The 25,114-nt window shown below is 35.1% G+C and overlaps 1 protein-coding gene across 1 annotated transcript in view; it reads left to right on the top strand.

Moving 5' to 3' along the window:
• The window catches only part of LOC143407899 (EGF-like and EMI domain-containing protein 1), a 607,825-nt gene extending 583,169 nt beyond the window's left edge, over nucleotides 1-24,656 (top strand). Inside the window, exons 19-26 of the mRNA XM_077110345.1 lie at nucleotides 1,021-1,149; nucleotides 3,409-3,599; nucleotides 4,675-4,770; nucleotides 15,164-15,292; nucleotides 20,053-20,126; nucleotides 20,313-20,385; nucleotides 22,462-22,549; nucleotides 24,505-24,656. Coding sequence (XP_076966460.1) covers nucleotides 1,021-1,149; nucleotides 3,409-3,599; nucleotides 4,675-4,770; nucleotides 15,164-15,292; nucleotides 20,053-20,126; nucleotides 20,313-20,385; nucleotides 22,462-22,549; nucleotides 24,505-24,656 — 932 coding nt within the window. The remainder of the gene's footprint in view (nucleotides 1-1,020; nucleotides 1,150-3,408; nucleotides 3,600-4,674; nucleotides 4,771-15,163; nucleotides 15,293-20,052; nucleotides 20,127-20,312; nucleotides 20,386-22,461; nucleotides 22,550-24,504) is intronic.
• Nucleotides 24,657-25,114: the final 458 nt, after the last annotated feature.

Below are 25,114 nucleotides of genomic sequence, written 5' to 3'. Positions count from 1 at the left end.
AGTGAATGGAAGAAGAGAAGACACATTTTTAAATCATTAATTTTATAGTGAGTATTACACTCTATTAAGTTTTTATAAGGGCTGGTGATAAAGAACTACTTGGGAATACTAAAGGATGCTCTACACCAAAAAAAAAAAAAAAAAAAAAAAAAAAAAAAAAAAAGTCAGTTAGCTTTGAGAAATGATATCCCTTGGAAAGAGAGAATGGCAGGAGAGAAAGCAAAGTGAATCCATCATTTTTCACAGAAGAGGAATAAAGAAACACAACAGCTATGCCAGAGAAACAAACCTTGATCTGAACAATGTTGGGATATTGGTCTTCCCACTTCCATTGTAGAAGAATTTATTTATTTTTTTAAACTAGAAGGAGAAGAGAAGGAAAACCGAGTCACTCTTTGAATCTATAAGCAAAATCTAAGTCTCCGGGTAAGAACTATGAGTTTGTAGACAAGACATAGGTGGAGATTATAAAAATGTGAATCTCAAAAGAAAAAAAAAAACATTCTTTGAATGCTTAATTTTCTCTTATATAGGTATCCTGCTGGTAGAGCATACATCTATGGATATGAAAATAGACAATTGAAAACAACAGAAAATTAAAAGCATCCTTTATTTGGTATCTTAGGAATTCCTCCATTTATTAAAGAAGCCTAGATCATTCCAGAGAAGACAAACTATAACATTTAAGCATTAAGCAAAATAATAAAATTTATCTGTCTAGGTTGGAATGAAATACTCTTGTTTAGGAAAAGTCTCCCATTCTAAGCTTTCTTTAGAGGTAGATTTCCAAGGTAGCTCAAGTTAAGTCTAATGTTTTCTTAAGCAGCAACAGGTACTGATATCCATCTATCTCTACATATTTTCATATCCTCACATCCTTGAACCAGTAGCTTGAAATGACTGAAAGTACCAAAGAACAATAATTGGAATGCTGAGTTAACCACATGTCTATGGGTATAAGTTTGAACACTGACTGTTTTAAGTTATACCACTACATATGGTTTTGGATTTCTTTAACAGGGTGCCCAAAAGGCACTTATGGCCCATATTGCCAAATGACATGCAAGTGCTTAAATGGCGGCAGCTGTGATACCATGATTGGCACCTGTAACTGCCCTCCTGGCTTCATCGGAGCAGACTGCAGCCAAAGTAAGTTACTCTTACCTATTATGGAATGAATATAATGATGGTTCCATGCTGGATACAGTTACCAAATATGCTAAAGCTGAGGTTTTTAAGGACTGCAGTTAGAAGAGTAAATGTTGTAATTCACTTAATAATTTACTGCAGCAACAGCAAACACAAGCTGACTTAAATTCATGGTTGAGGAATACTCACAAAAGACTTTGGTTGAGAGCTAAAGTTGGTGAAAGTGACAAAAGAGATCCTTTTGGTCATAATCCCTCCCACCCCAGCCATGCTGGCCCCAAGTCAAGATTAGAAAATCTGTTTGCCAAGAACAGAGCAAACTAGCGGTTCCTGCATTCACAATGTCAACCTCATTGTCTAAGTCCCACCATTTCATTTATCCTTAGCAATTTGCTAGCTCCAAAGTAAGCAAAAAGTAAATACCAAAAAGTAAATAGCACCACAAAACCCAAAGACCTTAGCTGCATATTACAAAAACTATTGACATAAAGTTTAAGGGACAGAAAGGTGAAGAACGTTTAAAAAGGTACAGGTTTGAACACACAGAGCAAATACATTTTATTGTTATCAGATCTTTCATTTTCTAAATATTTGGGTAGTTTTTTGCTTAACCCAAATAACTCTGGATGTACTTATCCTCTGTGACTCTGAGTCAGAAGGAGACCCTAGTGTTTGAAGTCAGTATCATGATGATCTTTTTTGGAACATAGAGGAGGCAACAAGAAGCAGCCCACATAATGGGGGCAGTCCTGGCCTTATTGATTTGGGGGCCTGGAGCTTTTGATGAGGATGTTCATTTTGTGATCATTCATTGAGCTGCACATGATGTTTTGGGGCTGTGTTCTGTTATCACATACCTCACAGTGAAAGGGCAAAGGTACCATTGGAAACCATCTTCAAAATAGAAAAGCTGCTTTTATCATGCATGCACACCTCAACTTATGTGATTGGATTGTGAAGCTCCTTTATTTATGATCCTGTTTGGAAGCTGAGTTTGTGCATGGACAGAGGACTAAGTTGTTCTGTGCTGAAGATACCCAAAATGTTTGTATTTCCCTGGCAGGTAGCTGTTCTGTCTGCTTTGTATAAGGGTAACTTCTCTGTTTAATTTTTCTTTCTGCTGTGCTGAGGACAAAAAACAAAGAAGACAAAGTCTTGAATCCAGGTAGGGGACAATGGACACTTAATGGATACAGCCTCTGAGGTCTCCACTGCCAGTTCAGTTTTGAGTCAAAGCCATAAACATTTCCCAAGGAAGGTCCTGGCTGACTCCTTTGTGTTTGTTCTTCAGCGAATCAATGGACAAATATGCTCTTGCCAAAGCATTTTCGAAAACTGTGGTTTCCCTGAACATTAGGAACACATTGTCTTTAGAAAGCTGTGATCTCCTATATCAGCACTTCCGTTTGCCTTAACTATGAAGACGAAGACTAGAGCCAAATTTTCAACCCACTTCTTATGCAAGGTCAAGGATGGATGATGTTGGTTTCTGTTTATGTTGCTGCCATTTTTCCCCCTTCCTGGATTCTCACAGATAGTCATTTTTGCTTATGTATTAACTGCATTTTGGTAAGCATTGTAATGAATTTTTGAATAAATCAAAATAAATAGTTAATTAGATTAATAGGTACAAATACGTAAATCAGTATTTGAGAATGTAAACATGATGGGTCCTATACTGATGTTTAGGATTGTAAACTAAGATTCCATAATGGACTTTAGGAATAAACATAGTCAAGATTATTACAAATATAATATATACACAATGCAAAAAAAATATACATATACACACACCCTAAGCCAGTGCCACGTGGCAAAGTGAGACCGGATCCATGCTGTGAAGAGTTAGTGTTCCTTATTTATTATTTTGTTTTGTTTATTTTATTTTTTGCAGCATTGGGGATTAAACCCAGAGTCCTATACATGCTAGACAAATGCTTTACCACTGAACTACATCCCTAGCCTGGTATTCCAAATTTTTAAAAGACATATGTAAGTTTTTGACAATAGATATTTGGTTCTCTGTTTCTAATTTCAACTAAAATAGCACTAAAGTAAGTGACATTTGAAGAGTTCCTCCTTCTGTTTTTTTCAAAGTAAACTTTTAGACTACAAACCAAACTGAAAACTAGACAGTAGATCTCATTTGACAAGAGAAACGGCCATGTATTTAAACATTTTTAAAATCTCAACTGGCAAGATATTTATAAGAAAAGTGTGGTTTTGTTTTGTCCGACTTTGTCTTGCTTTTTCCTGCAGCTTGTCCTGAAGATCACTATGGTCAGGATTGTGTCCAAAGGTGTTCCTGTGGTGCAGGACAGTGTGACCCGGTGACCGGAGGGTGCCAGTGTCCCCCTGGACAAATGGGAGTCAGGTGTCAGCAAGGTAACAATGACTGCAGAGTTACCTTGTCCATCCAAGCACTAAGCCAAACCATTAAAGCAGATTTGGTGCCAAGGAATATAATTATATGGGCATTGTTTACAACACTTTCTTCTCTAAATGCTGCTTTAATAACATGAAAGTACACACTCCTGTAGCACTATTTAGGAAACAGTCCAAAATAAGGTTTAAAAAAATAGGAAACAGAAACAAAGAATAATTTATGAATTTTCTTGACTGGGAGGGAATGTTTAAGTAACTGTGGCTAATTTTGTAAAATTGCTAAAAATTTTGTGTTGGAGATGTCAAATAATGGGAACTGAAGAAGTGACTATCCTCTTCAACCCTCAGAAGCCAACTGAGGGTAAGAAAAACAGGAGACACAAAGAAAAACATGATTTTTGTTGAAAACTACAAAACTTTCTTGTTATAAATTATAATGTTGATTGTTATCATAATAATCCTAACAATAGAAGAAGTATCAAATTCAGTTCAATGAGTACAGGTAGAGAGGATACGGGGCCCCTCCAGTCTTAGGTGGGGATAGCAAAGCGGCTATTTCTCCTGGGCACACACAGGTGGGCAAAACTAATGACCCCTGGTTGAAAAACAAGGACTGGGTGAATAGGTGTGTCACAGGAGATACCATAGGGTGAAGGAAAATGGGAGGAAAGCACAGGAAATATACAGAAATATCATGTTTTCTACACTGTATTATGACAAGAACATAAGCAGCTGTGTGGGTGACTAGCAGCCTTGTAGCTAAAGGGAAGCTAACTGTATGTATACATACTCATGCCTACACACATACACATACACAAACCCACATGCATCCTCAGATACACACTTGTACAAGCATACACTTATACATAAACATATACACATGCATACATACATACACATATACATCTACACATGTATGTGTACACACACACACACACACACACACACACACAAATTCTGTAACTTCTACTATATGGAGCTTTATTCTAACCAAATGGCTGAAGTCAGTTTCCTAGCCCTGCATCCACACTTTTAAAACTGGTGCGTTAAAAAAAATGAAGCTGGTGAATAAAACATTCCCCTCATTTTAGAAACAAAAAAAGGTGAAAAACCGTTCAAAGTTTTGCTTGCATTTTTTAGTGCAAATTTTGTAAGAAGGACAAAGGAGAAAAGGAATGGAAAAACAAAAAGCTGATGAAAGTAGATCAGAAAGATTTTGCTATGGAACTCATGAAGGTATTACTCAGAATTGCTTCCAAGAATTCAAAGGACATAATGAAAAAGTGTTCTCCATAAAAATGTGAGTGCAATACAGAGATACAAGGGTCCACAGAATAAATGAAAAGACAACAAAAGGAAATGAAAAAGTAAGCTGGCAGAGCTCAGAGAAGAAGTAAAATTAATTTTAAACCTCACATGATACAAATGAAGGCCACATTAGAAGCAGGTAACAGGAGGACAGAATCTGCTGATGATACAACTAGGAACACAGAGAATATGCTGAAAATAAGGAAAGTGAAGTAATAGAATGAAAAAGAACAGAGATGATAAGTGGAAGAGGTAAACCTTCAAATATAATTTTCAAGATTTTTTTTTCTCTGAAATAAAAGATCTGATGCTACCTATCAAATGATGCATTGTATTTCTGGGAAATAATAGTAATGATTGGTGGCAGGCCAGGGGCAACTCTGTTGAGGGTATAAAGGAACATATAAGATCACTTAAAAATGGGTAAAATCAACCTGGCTTTATAACTCACAGCAGTATTCATTGCTAGCATGTAATTAATCAATGCCTATTCAGTTCTTGGAAAAAATGTAAATCAAGTATTTTATTCACAGTTAAAATCGTTACTCGAATATAACATGGTGGCAAATAAACAACTTTAAAAAAATAAAAAGTTGTTGGAAATCTAACAGCCTTGAAATATTTTTGTGAAAACAATTGAAAGGTAAATTTGAGTAATGAAATAATAAATGGAAAATCTCTATAGTTAAAAGATGGCATTTTAATTAGGGCCAAGTTTCAAACAACGGTTGGAATATGACTAAGTGACAGAAGGTAAGTATTATAAATTCTAACAGTGCAGAATTTTAACATAACTTTAACAAGCTATAAACAGGAAAAACAGAGAAGGTGAAGGAGTAGAAGGATCTTATTTCTTCACTCAAGGTTTTCAGGTAGGTGAGGACCAGTATGTATCAGATGTTACTTCAATAAGTATGTTTATATGTATAAATTCTAGAATTTAAAATGCTGTAATTGAGAATTTAAGAACAAAAATATAGCCAACTCAAATCAGATCGAGGAGAGAAATGAGAAAAATTAGGTGAAAACAGAACCACATTAATCCCCTTGCAATTCATACTGTGTAGTCAAGGTGTAATAAATAAGAAATTCACTATATTATATAATATTATATGCACAGTCTAAAGAAAATCCTCCAGATTATATAAAATTATATAAGACTTTCACTTAGATAATAATAGAATACACATACTTTTCCCTGTTTTCCCTCTGAACACAGTTAAAATTCTAGACCATACGTACAAAACAAACTTAAAAATCACCATAATGTGGAAAAAAGAGGCAGACTGGCTAGGGACCTCATATACCTAAGGAACAACATGATGGCAAGATTTCTGGCCTTTCTTTTTGTCTTTTTTATCCCGGAATGAGTGTCGGAGAAGCCGACAACTCAGAGAGATAATTTGTCCAGTTGAAGGATTAGGAATAGGGGCAGTTCAGCAAGACAGAAAACTTTTAGACAATAACTGGTCTTTTTCTGCAAACACTACAGAATATAACGGCATCCCAAACTGTGATTCTATCAGTAAAGGCTGAATGAAGAGTGCACTTTCCTGAGCCTCTCTGGATGTGAAAAGCGACCCCTCTCCTGAACTGGGGTAGTAGAATGTGAGTTGGGACTTATAGCCTGTCCAGGTAGTAATGAGTCCCCCATCCTTGCTGTCAGTGTGGAGTATAGGGAATGAGAACCTGCACCCAACCGGGCAGTAAGAAGTCATCAGCCTTTCCCTCTGGGAGATCTAATGGAGGGGTAGGACTTCCATCACCACCAAGCAGCAAAGAGCCCATCCCATGCAGTGTCAGAGCAGGTCCACTGGAGAGCCACATGGAAGCACCTCTGCCCCTCTCGGGGAGTTGGTGTCTACAGAGGCCCAGTGAGGATTCTGAACTGGCCTAGGAGGAAAGAAGCAGATTTCCTACTTGGAGGCCAACTGGGAAACTTTAACTTTAACTCCTATTTGCTGAATATCTCTCTCTCTCTCTCTCTCTCTCTCTCTCCTTTTTTTTTTTTTTTTTTTTTTTTTTTTTTTTTTTTTTGGCCAGTGCAATGTCATAGAAAGCTTTAAAAAAGTGAAAGACTTAAATGAGATCTGTAGTCTCACTTCACAATATTCAAAATGTCCAGGTTTCAATAAAAATGATTCATCATGCCAACAACAGACAATGTCCACTTAACTGGTAAAAAGACAATAGATATCAGCCCTCGATAACTAAGGTTAGACTTGTCTAACAAGTATTTTAAACCAGTCATCAAAACATGATTCAATGAGCAACAACGAATGTGATTAAAACCAATAAAAATATAAAAGACTCAGTAAAGAATAAGAAACACGAAGAAGAACCAAATGGAAATTTCATAACCGGAAAATGCAATAACAAAAATTTAAATAGCTCGAGAGAGAGATTAAGCAGGAGAATGAACAGGACACAACCACAAATTAGTGAACTTTAATATAGAACCATAGAAATTACCACACTGAATAAGAGAGTGAAAAAAATAACAAACAACTCCTAAATAAATAAACAAATAGATAATGGAATCACAGGGGCCCTTGAGACTACAATAAAAAAATATAACATTTATGTCATAAGAAAAGTGAGTTCTAGAAGAGAGGAGAAATAGAGAAGGCCAAACAAGTATTTGAAGGAAAAATGACTGAAAATGTCTCAAATATAACAACAACAACAAAGTAAGTCTAGAAAGTCAAGAAAATGAGTGATAGCCAAAAAGGTTAAACTCAAAGAAATTTGAAAAACACGTTTCAAAATCTGAAAATTAAAAAAAAAAAAAATCTGAAAAGCAGTGAAAGAGAAAGACCTCAGCTAAAGAGGAAGTGCACATCGAATGGCAGCAGAATTCTCATTAAAACCTTTGGTAGAGATGCAGCATTTCCCAAGTGCTGAGAGAAAAAAAGCAAAAAGCAAAAAATTTTGAATCCAGAGTCCTATATCCACTGAAAGCATCCTCCAAGAATAAAGGAGAAAAACATATCCTCAGAGGAAGGAAAATTACGTCTATTGCCAGTAGACTTAACTTAAAGAAATACATAAAGGAAAATCTTGAAACTGAAAGAAATGAGGAATAATATTAGGAAATTTAGACAGCAAAAAAGGAAAGAATAAATTACAGGTACATGAAATTTATTTTCCTTCTTTTTTCTAAAATATGCTTGACAAAGGAAGCAAAAATGTAGTTCTCAATGGATTTAGAAGAAAATTTTAAGATAATTGCATTATAAATAGGGAGGGTTAAGGCGCATAAAGGATCTGAGGTTTCTACACTTCTTTCAAACTGGTAAAAATGTCACAGTGGAGCATGACAAGTCACACATGTATACTGTAACACCTACAGGAATCAGGAACAATCTATATGGAAAGATAAGCTGGAAAATGCTATAGATAAATCAGATTGCATTCAAAATGCTAAAGTAATTAAAAAAGAAGTTGGAAAATGAAAAACATGGAACAAACTAAAAAACAAAATGACAAACTTAAAATGTTAGCAATTACATTGAATATAAAAATCATCTAAATATACTAGTCAAAATATGTTCTGTCATTCGTGACAACATGGATAAACCCAGAGGACATTCGGTAAGCCAAGCCCAGAAAGACAACACACAATCTAACTCCTAAGCTGAATCCAGAAAAAATTCATCTTATATAAGGAGAATATAATGGTGATTGTTAGAGGCTGGGTAGTTGAAACTGGAAGGAGGGAGCCCTAGGAGATATTTGTTGCAGGTACATAATTACAGGTAGAGAGGAGGAATGAATCTCAGGAGATTACTGTACAGCAAGGAAACTAAAGTGAATAAGTAAGTGCAATTCTTGAGCAGTGTAAACTGGGAATGTTATATGCTATTACCAAAAAATCTATGTGAGATGATAGATTTCTTAACCATTCTGCAATGTGTATGTACTTCAAAATGTCATATTCCACACAATAAAAACATACAACGTTATCTTTCAGTCTACCTATATGTGCATAAATATAAGGAGAGAGAATATAACATACATATAGATTAGTTGGAAATAGAAGAATGGAAAACAATATACCATGTGATGAAGTAGACTTCAGAGCAGAGAAAAATTACCAGTGACAGAGGGCCATTTTATAAGGATGAATTCATTCCTTAAGAAGACACTGAACTCCTAAATGTGTCTGCTTCAAATATCACAGCTGCCAAATATACAAAGAAAAGTTTGATACTTCTAAAGGGAAAAACAGACAAATTCATTATTGTAGTTGGAGATTTCAACACCCCTTTGTCAATAATTGATAGAACAGAAATTCAGCAAGGCTATAGAAAATTGCAATCAAAATGATCTAATCAACATGTATGGACAGCTCCATCCAATAATAAGAGAATACATATTTATTTCAAGTGTCCATAGAACATATTCCAGTAATAACAAAACTTATGCTATTTCCAGGAAGAAAAACCCTGTACCACATCATTTAAAAATAACCTTCTTAAATACCTAGTAGATTTTTTAAAAAGAAGCAAATAAAATTGGTATTCCAGAAATTTAAAAACAACAATCATGAAATCTAGAACCCTTGGGGTAAAGCTAATTCAGTAATTAGAGGAAAATTTATCTTCTAGAATACATTAGTATATAAGAAGTGATGAAAATAAAGAACAATAAAACAATAAAATAAAATGAAAATGAGGAATTACTGAAGTAAAAATAGGGAAAATATGACTTAGGTAAGGAGTTACATTAAGACCGTTGACCACCAATCTAGATAAAAGTAAAGTTGGAAATCTTATATAACTTTGTTCTCCACATTACTTCCAGTTGTATAAAGTACTTAAAGATAATTGACAAAAACCACAAGGGTACAAGAATTAACATAGGATTTTAAAAAGAAATTATAAGACTATATATAAAGCTGAGAAAAAAATCTGAAACCATGAAACCATGAAAGAAAAAGAAATAACATTGTCTTTTGGGTTTAAGGGAAACCAAAAATGTCTTTAAAGTATAAAATATCCCCACCACACATGCACACAAAATCAAAAGATAAACAAACTCTGAAAGAATAAAGACCAACAAAGGACTAACTTTCTTAATAAAGAAGTGTCACTATATGTAGATAAAAAAAGATCCACACGCTCAATAGAGCTTATCAAAAGCTGTTCAGCCTCTTTCATAATGTGAGAAATTCAAACTTAAGTTCTATTTACATCCCATTGTCTCCCCCATCAGATTTTCATAGTATGCTACATTAACTAAACATTGAAATAGAGCCACATTGATAATACTTCTTAGGATTTATCTCTTTGTAGAGAAATTTGATAAAGTTAACGACAATTTAAAATGCACATATTGTTTTATCCAAAGAACCTTCTGGTAATTTACTCTACCAATATGTTATATTTGAATAAACACATAATATATTCATTATGGCATTGTTTATACTAAAATTATTTTAAACAATCTACTTGTCCATCAATAGTGGAGTGAGGAATATAAATTCTGTGTGATGGAATAAATTCCAATGCACCTATTTTATTTATTTATTTTTAAAAAAAACTGGTCAGTCCTATGCTAATTAGGAAAAATCTTGGGGGAATTTTATTTATCAAATAAAGCAAAATTTATGTTATTATTCATCTCTATTAACCTTTTGCTAAAAAAAAAAGGTTAAAGGAGGAAGATAGATACACCTATAAATACTTCATTAATGTGGAATACTTCTGAACCTATTCAGTCATCCTCCACTTAATTTGACAAATTTTTATTGAAGTCAATGCCTGCTTAAGCATACAGAACAATATGTGTAAAACAGACAATATTCTTGCAAATTGCTTCCTAGAGGGTAAGGAAGATAATAAACAATAAACATAATTAGGAAGTGAATGACATGTATTCTAGAGGGCATAAAATATGTGGTAAGATTACAAATGGAGACTGACTGGGGCCAGAGAGCATGGGGTGGACCAATGGTTTCAATAGAGTGGACAGGGTAAGTCTCATTAAAAGAAGAGAAACTATGCTATGGAGAAAACCTGGTGGTGGTATTTAAGAAGAGAATCAGGGAGACTGGAGTACGGATAGAATGCTTTATCCCATAATATATATCCTTATGTACTGTTTGAAAGAATTGTGCAATCACCTTAACTCTACAAGAGCCATGTTCTATTCACAATTCTGTCTAAATATTGTCCTAAGACTTAGGCCTGCAGAAACATTTCTAACCATATATATATATTTTATATATTTATATCTTTATATATATCTTTATCTTGGGATAGCAGGGGTTAGAGGTAGTGGTAGTAGGAGTTCTATATTTTCACAGTTCCCTGGGTTCTAACAAAGCATTTCAAGGTTTAATTTGCCTTAAAGGCAAACGTTAACTTAGGGAAGTTAACTTAAAGGTGGTGAACTTAAGGTAGCCTATTACAAATGCAATGGAGATTCAGCCATTCATCATACAACTTTAACTGTTACCTAACAAAATCAAAACCCTTCTTTCATTTGGTTCTAAAGTTAAGTGCAGCTATTCAGTCAAATAAAGAAAAGTGTCATGCATATTGAATTCAAATACCTGCTCTGCTTTGTATTAACCAATGCCTCTGAGCAAGTTTAAAAAAAAAAAAAAATCTGTCTAATGTTTTTCCTGCTAGCTGGAATTAAAAAAATAAAGAAATCTCTAATGTCTCTCCTGCTAGCTGGAATTGAAAGAATAGTTGATTAGAAGTCAGATGGTCTAAATTTGAGTCTTGATTCTTAATCTTACTGGCTGTTTCTGAGTTTCGATTTTCCCAAGAGTAAAATAAGAATACTGTTACCCACATCACAGGGGTATTTGTGAGCATTAAATGAGATAATTCATGTGGAAAATATCATTATGTAAAAATACTATAAACTGGAGGTCATAAATGGCAGGCTCTTGGCCAAATCTAGCCACAAATGTGTTTGAATTGGCTGGCATAGTTTGACTTCCACCGTGCTGTAAAACTATTTTAATTAGTTGCCAACTTTCAAAGTTTGGATAATTTCATATAAAATATGGATTTTCAGTTTTCCTGAAAAAAAATCCTATTAGCTGGCAATATTGGGCCCATATTCTTCATGACAAAATCAACTAAATGTGAGCATTATTCTCAGGCTAGGGGGCTCCACTCTCCCATTGGTAGCACTTCCCGTCATTCAGGTGCTTCTCCTGGACATGAAGGAGAGTCTCAGTTTTCCTTATGTCTGGTCCTTGTCACTTACCTTTGTCTTAACTTCCCTTGGCAGTGCATTTTAGTTTGTATTCTTCACTGCACTATGGTGAAATGCTCTTGTGATTTCAGTACACAAATGTTAAGGAGCAAACTGCTCATCTTTCTTCTTCAACAATTATGAGACTAACTATATAAAATACTCCCTCCTCTAATTGGGAATTGTTGCTGATTATTCATTAGGATACCTGCAGTTCACACTGTGCCAGGCACATAGTACAAGCTCAGTAAATATTTATGGGGTGAATGAAAAGTGAATGAATGACAGTGATGTGCTTGTGAGCGTACAGATAGATCTGGGGAATTCTTTAAATGTGTTATGCTTTTGCTGTCTAGATATGGCTACTTTATCTGGAGTACAGAAAGATGTTTACTCATATGACACTTTCATTCAGTTTGACATTTTAAAAACTTTTTTCCTACAGGATGTCCCCAGACAAGATATGGCACAAATTGTGAATTAAACTGTAACTGTAAAAACGGTGGACTTTGTAATATCGTGGACGGAAGCTGTACCTGTGGTCTTGGGTGGACAGGAAATTATTGTGAAAAAGGCAAGTTGTTATAGTGCCTTATGTTTCCATATATATATATATATATGTGTGTGTGTACATATATATATGTATACACACACACACACACACACACACACACACCCTTTAGCGTGTATCATCACTGGTTATAATAGAGGCCAGTGAAGAAACTGTTTTTCAATTAAGTGCATGCAAATTTTTTATGCATTTCCAATAAAAATAGGTATGTAAATATTGATTGTTATCTTATTACTGGAATATCACATGAAAACTCTTAAACCTCTTAAGTAATTGAAATATTATTTATGTGCAAGAGCTCCTCTGAGACCAAAATTTCATTCTCTCTTCAGCCAGTTCTTAAGCTCAAAGCTATTGTGTACATAAACTCATCCTCTGAACCTTCAATGTCTAGGCATAGAACTGGAGAACCTCAGTCACCACTGAGGCCTTGAGGCAGGGAGGGTGGAGGATGTGTGGCCTGAAAAGAACCAGTTCACATTAGTAGTAGACCCAGTGCAAGGAAGTGATAGTGACCTGCCAGAAGTCTCCAAACTTGACTTCATCAGGAAAAATGTAATCCTGTATTGTTATGTATGTATTTAGTATAAATATTTTGATTTATCAATAACATTCTTGTACTTCTTGATACATTGTCTATCATATGTATATTATACAATATATAAAAGTTTTAATTAATAAAAATGGAAAAAGATTGGGCTGGGGTTGTGGCTCAGTGGTAGAGCGCTCGCTTCGCATTTGCGAGACCCTGGGTTCAACAGCACCACATTAAAAAAAAAAAAAAAGTGAATGTATAAAATAAAGGTATCGTGTCCAACTACAACTAAAAAATAAATATTATTTAAATGGAAAAATATAAATATTAATGGTTACTTTCTTCTTGAACCACAATTCATTATTTTGTTCATCACTGGAGAGCAGCTACTAACTACAGTTAGAGCAAACTATTATAGAAGAAAAATTGTATTTTGGCAGAATACAGAACAATGGTTCTTGTAGTTAGACAGTGTTCTGGAGGCCTAAACTTAGGGCCCCCTAAGTTTAAACAATATACGTGTGTGTGTGTGTGTGTGTGCGTGTGTGTGCATGTATATTTATTTATTTACAGTTAATTTTTATCTAGATGTTTTCAACTGTGAGTGTATGGCTCTTTAGGTCACAATGAATGTGATTATATACCATCCATCACTTCTAATTTAATGGTCATGAAATTTGACAGCATGATATGTAGAAAAGAACACCTTGCAACTTGAATGGATAAATATATATGTGCTAACCACCACTCTGCTAATACCATGCAGGCTGTCTTTGGGTAGCCTCTCTGTGGACTGGTTTTCCCACTTAAGTGAGAGAGTATGGAGCTGAATAGAACCCAATAGCCCTTCTAAATCTAAGATTCTACTGGCCTCTCTTTGTACAAATACAACACTAATTTTATTATGGAGGCTTTATTAGATATGTTTAATATGAAAGTTCTGTCCTTCCAATTGCTCTTCTTATCCAGAAATTTTCTTCCTATTCTTGTTCATTTGTTCTTCCAAGTGAACTTTATAATCAAATATCTAAATGAAAAACAAAACAAAAAGTAATCAGATGTTTTATTGTACCTGTGTCTACTTTCTCTCAGGAAGAGTTAAGATTCTTATATAAACTCATCCTATAAGAACAGACATGGTATATCTTTCCATTAGTTCAGATATTTTGCTCCCTATTCAGTATGATGCCATATTTTAATATTCATATTAAAATATGACTAATTAATTTTATAACTTATTCAATATTTTACTGTTTCAATGTATTACAACTTTCTTTTCTTCACATATGAAATTAATAATATGAGTTTTCCTTTTAGGCTGATAAATATGATATATTATGAATTTTTAAATTTTGAATGACCTTATATGTTAGGAATAAATATTTGGTCAAAATGCATTATTTCATATTGTGCCTTTGGACTCTGTATACCTTTAAAACTGAATCTATATTGTTATTTGTAAGAGAAATTGAGCAGAAGTTATTTATGCAATTTTGTTCAGTATTGTAATTGATATTATAATCACTCAATAAAATATATTTGAAATGTTCCTTCCTTTAAATGCACTGGAATAGTTGAAGTGGCAAGGTGATGAACTCATTGGTAAATATTTATAGAATTTCCCTGTAAATCAGTACTGATGCTTTTCCTTTTTAATATGGGAACGATTTTATATTTTTTTCATTGTAATTGACTTATCTAGGTTTCTGCCTCAAATTAGGACAATTTTGGTAAGTCATTTTCTGTAAGATTTTCCATTTCATTTTAAAAATCTATTTGGTTATGATTTCGAAATTTATCTTTTTTGATGGTTATTCCTCCATCCTTTAAAAAATATTCTGTACATGTGCGTGCTTTATTTTAATTTGTTGAGCTAGCCAATGGTTCATGTGCTTTCATTTTTTCATTAAGCCTCTTTTTTTCTTCCAGCCTTTGAACTCATTTTAAATTCAGTTGTCTGTTAACTAAAAATAATGGCTTCATGGTTTCTTTCTCAGAATGTTCTCCTGGTTATTATGGCCCAAACTGCCATTTTAATTGCACATGTCAGAACTATGGAATTTGCAACAGGTTTTCTGGAAGCTGTGAATGCCTACAAGGTTATTATGGACAAAGCTGTGAGCATGGTAAGCAGAGAAATTAATGGTCATACTATGGTATTTGTAACTTTTCTATGCTTTCAAAATAAGTTCAAATCATAGAAGTAATATATTCACATTATATCAAACTAGAAAGCTTTTAGTGTATATTCTTGCAATTAGAGCTAATTTCACAGTTAACATTTAATCTCTAGACGTTGACAACTGCCATGTTGAAAAAAAAATTGGTCTTTTTAGTTCTTTTTGGTTCTTCTCTCCAAGAAATTGTTCTATGCACCCATGATTATTTGGAGTAGACACTGGCAGATAATATGCCCTGAGAGCTACCACAAGTCCTTCAGAACAAAATTATTCTTCTGATAGCTGCCCAAAGGCAATAACAGATGAGGAAGCTACTTATTTCTGTCATGTTAATCTAGACTTGACTCTGAAATATCTGCCTTCAATTTCTCTTTGAACACGTTGATTTATATTGTCTCTTAATTTATATTTTCAGCTAAAATTAGGAATGCAAGTAATATAGAGTAATTTGTCTTTGGCATCAGAGAGTTCTATTGGACGAGACAGTTAAGAGATTAAGATATGAGAGTTTAGGCTCTAGAATTAGTCATGTGTGGTCCACCTCTCCCAGTGTCACCATCTATAGAGTGGAGCTAATAATAGCCAGCTGCCTTTTAAGGTGGTCATGAGGACCAAGTAAGAAGATACCTTGAAAACATTTAGCACTGAGAACTTTGGAAAAAGCTCAGTGAATATTAGTTATTTAGAATGAAAAGCATTTTCTAAAGTCTCTGAAATGATATTAACTATGTTCCTTTTTGTTTCATCCTGACAAATGTATTTCATAGGAACAGATATTACCAAGCCTTTGAGAGTTTAGAACTCTGGCAATGATTCTATGTTGGGTTTTTTGTTTGTTTGTTTGTTTTGTTGTTGTTGTTTTAGAAGGTTTTGAGTAAATAAGAAATATCACTCTGATGAAATAACTCTGAATGTGGGTACATTATTGATTATTAGGAAAAGGACTCATCAGTGGAGGACACCTGGGAAACTTGAATGATAATCCAGGGTTTTAAAAATCTGGACTGGAATAAAATGGAAATGAATGAACATTTTGAGAAAACTATTGACTGCATTAGTGACTGAGGTGGTTGTGGATATAAGAAAAATGAAAAATTCAAAGATGGTTCTAAACTTCCAAATCAGGAAATATGGAAGAATAGTATTATTTAAGGGAATGAAAAGGTCAAGCAAGGCTTCCTTTATGATCCTAGTTTTATACATAATTAAATATAGAAAAAAATCTGATTTTTGTATGCAGTATCAATCAAAATTAATTTCATAATAATGAAAAGAAGAAAAATCTGAACTAGATTTCCACTTAATTGTTTGTTTTTAAGATCAGTAAATGGAGGAACAAATATATATATATAATTCTCTTGTTATTTCCTTTTGTGTTTGCCTCCTTTTTCTACTCCTTAATTGTCTTTCCTAATGATATATCTGTCCTGAGTAACTCTATGCAGACATGAGAAGGGTCAACTCCATCAACATGGGCAAACTCAGCTCTGTGTGCCCCAAACGGGGTAGGGAACCAGGGGAGATAGAGAAAGATAAAAAGTAGAAAGGAAGGATGATGGATGGAAGGAAACTAGGAAAGAAAGAAAGACAAGGGGAAATAATGGAAATTAAAGGGTGAGTAAACTTTGTTTCACAGGTGGATAGCAGACACATATCTCTAGGGAAACCTGGAGATAAGAAAGGGAAATACTTTGTCCTAGTCAGGCTTAGTTCTGGAACACTTCAAAGAGGACCATCTCCCTAGGCAGATAACAATTTAGTTTATAAAGAAACACATTTGCTTGGATACAAGGTTTCTAAAGGTGAACCATTACTCCCAATGGTTACAAAAAGTAACTGACAAAAGTAATGATCTTCAACTCTGGAGGAAAAATAGAACATGCTGGACTTACCAGAAGGCAGTTGTGTATTGTATTTGATAGGTGATGTAAGGAAAATTTTCAATGATTAAATTTCATTGACTATAAATTCCAACTTCTGGCCAGGCAAGATGGTACACACCTGTAATCCCAGCAGCTCAGGAGGCTAGGGCAGGAGGATCTAGAGTTCAAAGTCAGCCTCAGAAAAAGCAAGGCACTAAGCAATTCAGTGAGGCCCTGTTTCTAAATAAAATACAAAATAGGACTGGGGATGAGGCTCAGTGGTTGAGTACCCCTGAGTTCAATCCCCAGTACCCCTCCCCCCAAAATTTCCAACTTCCATGTAAGATGTGTACCATATTTCTTGTTTTTTATCCTCTTTCTCTATCCTTTACTCCCCTTCCCACTGTGCTTCATACCCCCTCTGTTGTCCATTCCTAGGATTTTAAATATCAAAAACTATATGAATCATCTTCCACAGACACTGTCTTATGAAAAAACAGTTCAAAACTATTATCATTAAATTTACCTTTAATCTGAAGTTTGAAGACTGTTCTTTTAGGTGTTTATAGTTTGACAGGGTTTAGTGATGTTTTTGCCAACTATGGTACATCAGAGCATCTAAATTCCACATACATGAAGATATTTCAAATTATCTTATGGATTTTTATAAACTAGTTTCAGAGAATGGCATCTGTATGCTCACTTACTCATATGAATAAACTATTGTCAATGTGCTTCTCCATATAGCTTTTTCTTATTTTCAAATTTTCTTTTTCCTTCTCCTTATTTGGTCTTTAGAAACAAATGACCTGGAGCATATTCTTTAATTTTTTCCTTTATTTATTTTTAGAGTTAAAATAGCATTTTGACATTTCTGTTTTCCAGCATGCCCACCTGGTTTTTATGGCTTGAATTGTGCTCACATCTGTGACTGCAAAAATGGAGGCAGCTGTGACATAAGAAGTGGACAGTGCATTTGCCCAGCAGGTTTTCATGGCAGCCAGTGTGAAAAAGGTATAGCCAGAGCCATTTTAAGCATAAGGCATGAACATTCTGTGTGACTGTGAGATCTTCCCAACCAGGGGCAGACATGCAAACCCAAACTGAAAATATGTAACAATCTCATAGTTTCTAACATCAAAGTAACAGGAATTCATTCAGTGACCAATTTAATGGGTCCTTCTGATTTTGCTGCTTCATTGTTGCTTCTGATTTGTTGTTGACTTTTGTGCACAAAAATGTTATTTTCCCTTAAATGAAATTGTTTAACATCTCAGAACACAGTTGAAGCTGTTCGTTTTCAACAGATGAAGATCCTACCTCTGAATGAAAGGAAACAGTTCATTAAATATTTTTGAAGAAATATGACTTATATATTGAGTTCAATGGTACTGAAACTAATACAAAGACTACGAAAATATTAAAAGAGGTGATTTAGGCATTTATCACTAGAATGTGATCACAGCTATGAGTGTTTATGAAGATATAAAGATAAGAACTTAGGCTACTCAATTTGAAATATTATAAAACCCTTTAATGACACTGATCAATTCAATTAGAAGTAATGCCAAGCAGACTACATATTTTGGGTTAACAACTAGGAGTACCATTTTGTCCTATTTTATGTACATTTTTATGCACAGAATTACAACAATCATGATGATGTTATTAATATAATGATAATAGAAATATCACATTTAACTTTATGTGATAAATCAAGTTATTGTATGTGGCCTTTTAAAAGCATCTCTATTAGTCCCATACCATATTCTCAGATGTCACTAAAGCTTTACATATTTTATCTCTTATTCATCCTCTATTCATATATTATTTAGTAATTCAATAAAGTGATAATTATTATATGCCTGTTTCTGTGTTAAATTCTGGAAATATAATGGAAGACATGGAACTTATAATCTTCTAGAAAGATGCACAATAAATAACACTTTGAGGGAAAATGTCAAAAAAAATAACACTCTTAGCCAGTAGACTTGGTATTCTTCCTTAAATTTCTATCTTCAGTTTATTTATTTTCTCAAAAATATAAACTAGTGTCAAAGTAAGTCAATTTTAAATCCTAAATATCAGATGAGAATGGACCTTATTTCTGAGAATTCTAAAACTTTCTTCTTCTGACCAGTGAATCTCATTTTATCATCCCACTTTGCTATTTGGAACTCAATCTTGATGATTTTATCATTAATCTCAATTTAAAGGTTGTATTGTTCAATATGGTAGTCATTAACAGAATGTTGCTATTTAATTTAACTTAAAATTCACCTCCATAGTCACACATGACAAACATTTCAAGTACTCAGTGGCCAGTTGTATCTATTGACTACCATATTGGAAAGCATAGTGTTATGGTTTGGATGTGAGGTATCCCCCAAAAGCACACATGTGAGACTTTGCAAGAAAGTTCAGAGGAGAAATGATTGAGTTGTAAGAGTCCTAACCCAATCAGTGAATTGATCCCCTGATTGGGATTAACTAAGTGGTAACTAAAGTGGTAGAGTGTGGCAGGAGGAGATGGGAATTGGGGCATGGCTTTAGGGTATATATTTGTATCTGGCAATTGGAGACCCCTCTCTCTGCTTTCTGATCACCATGTGGGCTGCTTCCCTCCGCTACATTCTTCCATGAGGAATGGAGCCAGCCTTTTCTGAACTAAGACCTCTGAAACTATGAGCCCCTAAATAAACCTTTCCTCCTTTATACAGTTGTTTTGGTTGCATCCTTTAGTCACAGCGGTGAAAAAGCTGACTAAAACACGCACGGTATAGCACATTTCCGTCAGTGAAAGCTCAAGGGGTTCATATTTCAGCATTTCTCTTTCCTTTGTAGAGTGTCTGCTGGGAATGTTTGGAGACAACTGCCATCAACTTTGTGACTGTGAAGGAAAAAGTTACTGCCACCCAGTAACTGGGAAATGCCTCTGCCCACCAGGGAGAACTGGAGCTCAATGTGAAGCTGGTATGAGCCAAAGCACCTCAGTACTCCCCTCTGATTCATGTTCACACAGAGATCTGCAGACACTTTTATGCTGGAAATAACATTCTATTAAAGAACACTGTCCGAATATTGCTTTACACCTTGCCCCTTAGCAAGATGAATCGAGGTTTGTATTCTTATATCACAGGCACCCACACTGGCAATTTGGTTAACAGAGGGTATAAGGTAAGTACCTACATAGTCAACCTGATAACAAAGGTGATTCACAGAATTCAATAGAATAAAGTAATTATACACAGTCCCAGAAATATTTTTGAAACTGAAGCTCCCAGGTAGTCTCTGCAAATTGAAATCTATACTTCATTTTCCTTTCCAATCACAGGAAGAATGACCCAGAATGAAAAGTTCTGATTCTTCAGGAACTATCCTAAGAAGAGGATAGAGTAGACTGAGATGATTGCTGACTAATCATTTATTATTAGACTTGATGAATGCTTGCCAGATCAAAAGGCTTTAAATAATTCACAATAGTCCTGAAAGACCAAGCCTGCCTCATATATGACCCAAAACAGTGTGTTTAATGTCAGAATTTACTTTTATTATCTTCAAAAAGAGAAAGGCTAAGATTATGTATTTCTAAGATCATTTCCTGCACTAATAATCTATGATCCTATAACGTGGGGTTATAATAATGGTAAGAAAGCCACTGTAACCTTCTAGCTCATTAAAAAAAAATGCTGTTCAGCAGTGCTTTCACCTCTGTACATCCCACTTACTTCTGAGCAATAGCAATACAGCTGCTTTCTTTGAATGCCAGGGATTATCCTAAATATTTAGCTTCAGTTCATTTTGTTCTCACCACAACCTTACAAGGTTGTCACTAGTCAGTCATATTCCTATTTGTCAGAAGAAAAAGTTGGAGCACAGAAAGTTAGCAAGCGGCAGAACCAAGATTTAAACCCAGACAGTCTGGTTCCAGACTTTGTGCAAGGCTATCCATAGACAATACTGTATGTGAATGTATACATATACTCCGGAATAAGAAACCACCAATGGCTTTCAAGAATGCTATATTCCTTATTATCTCTTCTTCCATTTTTCATAGACTTGTATAATATGATCAGGAGGTTATTAATATTGATTTGAAATCCTTTGGCTTTTCCAACCTGGGGGGGGGTCTTTTTTTGTCTCTCTCTCTCTCTTTCTTTCTTTTCTCCTTCCCTCCCTTTCTTCCTCTTCTTTCTTTTTTTTTTTTTTTGCAAAACTGTGTCATTTAAATTTCTGATCCATGTGTATACTATAAGCTTTTTGAAAGTTCAGTCTATATTATTTTTAATTTTTTCTTTTACCAGAAAAAAGGCTTAGAGTACAGTTTAACACATGATAAGCTTCAGCAAATGTTTGTGGAAAGGATTCTTCTCTTCTCAGCATTCTTCACGAGTCAGAGTGGACAGAGGACTTGAACCTTGTCACAACTAAATCTATCAGAACAAATATCTGCAGTGCATACGTCATTCATTGAATGGGCACTAAAAGCAGAATGCTTATAGCATTTGTGGTCCCACCTGCACACTGAAGACAACCACAGATGTTTATTGAGTGCACATTATGTACCGTGTATTTTAGTTTATTTTCAGTGCCCTTCCTGTCATCACCACTCTCATGTTATAGATGAGGAAGCTGAAATTAAAAAATTATAAAAAAAAAAACAGCTAAGTACCTTGCCCACTGTTACACAGCTAGGAAGTGGCAGATTAGGAATATGAAATAGATAGTCTGGGTTCAGAGCTGAACTTTTACCATCCCCATTATATCACCTCTCAGGGGACAGAAAGAATAGGAAGTGATTTTGCTTGTCCATATGCACTGTCCAATATGATAGTCATTAACCATATATTGCTAATCAATTTAAATTTAAAACTTAAAATTCACCTCCTCCCTTACACAGGACATATTTCAAGCACCCAATGAACACATGAAGCTATTCACAACCAATCTGGATAGCACAGTATAGGACATGTCCATCACTGCAGAATGTTTTATTGGATAGCACCCAGCAGTGTTTTAAAACTAATCACTAAACCAAGAGAACTTACGGACAGGATGTAAGTTAAAGAAGCCTCTATCTTCTGTAGTCTAAATTCCTGTATCACATATCTCTCACCATCCAGAAGCAAATTGCCACATTACTGTGGATCTATGGGTACCCCAAGGTCCCTCTTGTCATGAGCTCATGAAGGTGCCCATAGCCTACACAGATGCACTACCAGGTCTTTTATTTGCATTTTTATTTTCAATTAGGCACAGTTCATCTGCGATATTAACTGTGAGCAGCTGTGTCTACGCAGGCGCCATAAAGATAAAAGACCTCATTTTAACTTGAACTCTGGTAAAGGGCCTATTAAACAGCCATAATATTAATTCATAAAAGAATGTAACAACTTTTTATTGGATTATTCCCCCCCCCTTGGTAAATTAACATTTGCAGACATTCAAACAGATGTCTTAAATACACATCGTTATTAACATGAAAATGTGGTATTTTTATAAATTAAAATCAGATTCTGTACTGCTCAGGAGAGATCCTGACTAATAACTCTCTTTCAAACAAGAAAACCTGGTCTTACCACCAAACTAAGTAATCCTGCAGTACACTGGACCAAGGTGGGCATGTGGGGCTAAATTTGAAATAACATATAACTTCTTAATTTTTTTTTTTCACAAAGCTCAGTGGTTTAGAGAAAAGAATCATTTAAAAGCAGCATTTGCTCTGCCTCCAAAGCTTCCTTCTGAAGGAAGAGATTGAATTGCTCTTCGCTAACATTGAGCCCCGTTTAAAAAAAAAAAAAAGTTACAAAATCGGTTTGTGTTTCTATTTGCTTCATATTTAAAATCTAATTAATCTAATTAGTTAATTAAGATGAGAGAGGTAGACCACAACTTAGCCTACCTTCAAGAGAGTTGAAAAACTAAGCATCCAACTGCTCGTGAAATATTTATGAGGAACCAATCTCTAATCCAGAAAAGAGGATATTGAGGTAGTAAAGATGTATTCAACAAAATTTTGCCCATGGGCTCAAATTAGCGCTCCTACCTATATCATCATGTTTATAATGATATTTCTGAAATTTTTACTTTTTCCAACCTGCTACTTTCTTGTTTTGAGCTTTCTTCTCCATATGCCTTATGTCTTCTTCATAGTAGTACAGGAAGAGGAAAGAACACTACGTGAGAATTCAGAAATGCAGCCCTGCCATTCAGCAAGGATGTAACAATTGAGAAGGTCACTTATGCCATATCAAACCTCAGTTTATTTCTCTCCAGAATGGGAGAGCTTACCTCACTGCCATGCCCACCTTAAAGGTATTTGTTAAAATCAATTAAGATAATGTATTAAGAAGAACCCCCCTTGCTAACTGGACTAAAGTAGGTGATTGTCCTGAAAGCAAAGTGAAGTCTCTCTGGTCCTTAAACATTGGTAAGTTGAGTGACTTCCCAGTCCTGCCTGACTGGCCAGGAAATGTGAGGTTACTTTTTTCCTGTGGGCTGGGTTGGGCTTTCTTATCCTCACAATCCTTCAAAAAATGAACCTTTTTTTTTTTTTCTCTGCTAATTCTTTCCTGGATACCAGACTAAGAGCAAACACCCAGGCTGCCCCCTTTTATTCCACATTTAGTTATTTATAAAGCTAACACTTTTTTAATTCCTTCCCTTCATTTTCCTACTGGTTGTAAGTATAGTACGATTCAACTTAGAGATGGTTTGAATCCCTCAGTGCATAGAGCGGGATTTTGCAGCAGCCGACACACAGGGGATCTATGGCCCTTTGACATATTTTAAGAGATGAAAGAGTTGAATTTAAAGCCATTTCACTTTCAACAACAGAAGCACAAATAATCGTGTTTTTAACCTGAAGACAAATCTCAGGTATTGTGTATTCAGGGTGCATCTTGCCTTTTTTCTGACCTCCAGGCAAACTAATCCATTCCCCCCCCCCCCCCCCCCCCCCCGTGTCCCTCACAATGCTACTTCTATAAATGTTACTGAATAACCTAATTCTGAGAAAGCACTTTAAACATATCAGTGGCTGTCCTGACTTCTCCTCTTCCCATTTTGTCACACACTTCCTTCTTACCCACTACCCTCCTCCTGGTTGCTTTTGAAATAGTTGCTTTCATTATACAACATTCTAGCATGGGAAAAAGATACCACAGGATACAAAAAGGTTTTTTTTTTTCAAGTCTATCATTAGCCTATTATGTTCCAAGAAGTAACAGTGAGAAGAAAAGTGTGCTTGAGAAACATATTTGAATTGCTGTCATTTTTTCTTATTTTCCCTCACAGAATGCAAGCCCGGCCAGTATGGATGGAACTGTGCTCTGGAGTGCCAATGTGCTCAGGGAGCTCCTTGCAACCCTCTCAACGGGCACTGCACTTGCCCCGCAGGAAAGATGGGTCCAACCTGCGAGGAAAATGGTTTGGACCATCCTCAGTAACCAAATACCAGCAGATTATTGGTTGGCTAATAGACTTTTGTTGAAATTCACCCACAGTTTATCATCTGAACTTGGCAGAGAGATGGACTTTCTCAACCATCTTCTTCCCAGCCTTACTTGTTATGAGGGGCAAAAGGGACGTCTCCAGTTTATCACTTCCACTCATTAGTCCAATCCCCCGCCTAACTTCCCAACTTCCCTTTGTTGAAGAACATAACCCAAGAATAAGAGAATGTTTTTTTAGGATCCGAACCATAGTGACATTTGGACTAATAAAAGAACCTCTTTTTTTTATGTGCACAGGAGGTATTTAAATTTGGAAGGAAGAACTGCTTTTCAGCTCAGGTTGGACTGCACCGAAATCTTCACACCTATTCAGTGAAGACCTCAGTGGCCATTAAGGAGCTGGATCCTCTTTAGAAATGTCTAGAATTTCATCTATTTATTCGGGGGATCCT

This window comes from Callospermophilus lateralis, chromosome 10, assembly GCF_048772815.1.
Source record: "Callospermophilus lateralis isolate mCalLat2 chromosome 10, mCalLat2.hap1, whole genome shotgun sequence".
Classification (NCBI taxonomy): domain Eukaryota; kingdom Metazoa; phylum Chordata; class Mammalia; order Rodentia; family Sciuridae; genus Callospermophilus; species Callospermophilus lateralis.
This window is presented reverse-complemented; position numbering and strand designations above follow the sequence as displayed.